This window comes from Phytophthora parasitica (assembly GCF_000247585.1).
Source record: "Phytophthora parasitica INRA-310 unplaced genomic scaffold supercont2.42, whole genome shotgun sequence".
Classification (NCBI taxonomy): domain Eukaryota; phylum Oomycota; class Peronosporomycetes; order Peronosporales; family Peronosporaceae; genus Phytophthora; species Phytophthora nicotianae.
Window position 1 is genome coordinate 552597 of NW_008649028.1, and position 2061 is coordinate 554657.

At 49.2% G+C, this 2061-nt stretch overlaps 1 protein-coding gene across 1 annotated transcript; it reads right to left on the minus strand.

The window, feature by feature from the left end:
* Positions 1 to 669: 669 nt before the first annotated feature.
* Positions 670 to 1613, minus strand: PPTG_14695 (hypothetical protein). The gene is made up of 2 exons (XM_008911657.1): positions 1063 to 1613; positions 670 to 987 (listed from the first exon to the last, which is right to left on the minus strand). The coding sequence occupies exons 1-2, from the start codon at positions 1504 to 1506 to the stop codon at positions 778 to 780; spliced, it is 654 nt and encodes a 217-aa protein (XP_008909905.1). The 5' UTR covers positions 1507 to 1613; the 3' UTR covers positions 670 to 777.
* Between the last annotated feature and the right edge of the window lie 448 nt (positions 1614 to 2061).

Here is a 2061-nt window from a genome sequence, read left to right on the forward strand (position 1 = left end):
CGAGCTGGAACTGGAACGGACGACCACGGTCGCGGCTCGAGTCGAACTTGGAGCCGTCGGTTAGCGTGCCCACGTAGTGAACGGACACGGTCTGGCCCGGCTTGGGGAAGTTGGTGCCGTCGCTGTTGTCACGGATGGGGAAATAAATTTATTAGACACTTTACGCATGGTTTGCACTGGAGTGGCGCTATGGGTTTAAGCTGGTCGTACCCGGCCTTGATGGTGTCAATCTGGAAGCCCATAGTGGTGGTTGGTCTCTGGTGTTTGGTGTCCAATGCGAGAGTGGGAGGAGCTCCACTTTTTTTAATTTGGGGATAGCCTAATTGGTACTGTCCATCTTGTCGTCGAAACCATGGTACACATGAAATGCTACAGGCTGATTAACTCATAGAGACAAGTTGGCCTAAATCACATCAAAGCATTCATCAGTTATTGAAAGGTATAAGTAAAGTTATGTCAGTATCAAAGAAAACCACTTTATTTCGTGTGGTCCACGTGAATAGCCGAAGTAACTCGTAAGTATGCCGAAAAAGTTCCACTTTTGACCCATTCGACTGCAGCCATGTAAGTAAAGTACTTTGTACAGAAAAATGCGCATTGGTTTCGGACCACTTTTGATTTTTTTTGTAAGGCAAGAGCTTTTTTTTTTCAGAAAAAGTGCTTTCTGGCTTCAACATTAACTGAGACGCTGGAAAAGCTCAATCTTGGTTCAGGCTATTACTTGTTGGTGCATTGCTCTTATTATGCGTATGTTGTACTGTGCTAAAATGTCGGTGGCTACACGCTGACAGGCGGAGCCAATTGCTGGGGGACGTCTACGTCCGTGCGGATGACACGAGGAGACGTAGCCGTGGTGGCAGTGGACATGTTACCGCCAGTGCCCGCGGGATTCTTCTCGATATCGTTATTGATAGCATTCGGGTCCAGGTTCACGCCCTCCTTAATGACGATGTTGCGGTGGCGCACCAGCACAATGGTGAAAGCCAGCTATAGAAAAGCAGTAACAAAGTCAGTAAAGGAAGTCGTTAAGAGCAGATGCAAAACCCAGGGCCCTGTACTTACGTAGCAGACGAACATGAAGAAGGAGAAAACCGAACCGGCTTCGTTCGAGTGCACGTTGGTGTGTTCATCACCCTTGGCGCGCTCGATGCGGGCCAGGTAGGCGGCACCCGCAAAGATAATTGACAGTGAGAACATCTGCAACGACATCATCAGCACGACGCCGATGAGGAAGCCCACAGCCAGCGGCGTCTGGTGTTTGCGCATGACCATCGTGCCTCCGACCGATAGCGCAATAATGAGGATCATTGCCCAGACGCCCACGAAGCCCAGCGACTTGGAGTCGCTCTCGCCTTCACCGTCGTTGTTGACAGCCGCGACGATGGCAGCAATCGCGTACATGAAGCCGAAGAGCATCGTGACGAACCACAGATACGTGATCAACATCTTCGGGTTATTGATGCACTTGCGTGCCTTGTTACTCGCGTCTTCCATGGCAGTGGGCATCTGAACAGGACGAGGTCAGCTGATGTAAAGTAAGATACAATAAACAAGTTAAACGACGCTGCCCACCTTGCTAACTGTCGAAGAGCAAAGAGCTACGTCGATCGGTAGAGCTTACCAGGAGCTGAGTTGGGAAATGAACGGTGAGAGTCACGGCCTTTCTTGGTTTCGATCTTGAGTCTAAGTGGCGTGTCGACGCTAAAAATATTATCTCAGTAACTATAAGAGTTGAGGCGATCAATTCGACGCACGTCCCATGCATGCGATCATGCTTTTGAGTTATTCCGAGCAGGCGTAGCCGTCAGCAGCCTCGGTGGATCGTGTTGCGATCGGTTTTCAGGTTTTCATGGGCCAGCGTATTTATAGTTGTTGGTGTAGTAATCGGATAAGATTGCGGTATGTTATTGTGGATAATTTTACGCAGAAAGCGTAAAAAAGCGGTCTGTTGCTCACAGAACATGGCTCATTCTTCAATTTAAAGCAGCGATCTTCTCGTCTGGGAGATCGAAGCCGATGGCAGCATCCAAGACACTGGAGCTTATCCACAGCATAGTTTGA

Coding starts and splice junctions, on each gene's coding strand:
- PPTG_14695 (XM_008911657.1), bottom strand. CDS start 1,506: ATGCCCACTGCCATGGAAGACGCGAGTAACAAGGCACGCAAGTGCATC. Junction 988..1,062: donor TCTTCATGTTCGTCTGCTAC/GTAAGTACAGGG, acceptor GCTTTTCTATAG/CTGGCTTTCACCATTGTGCT.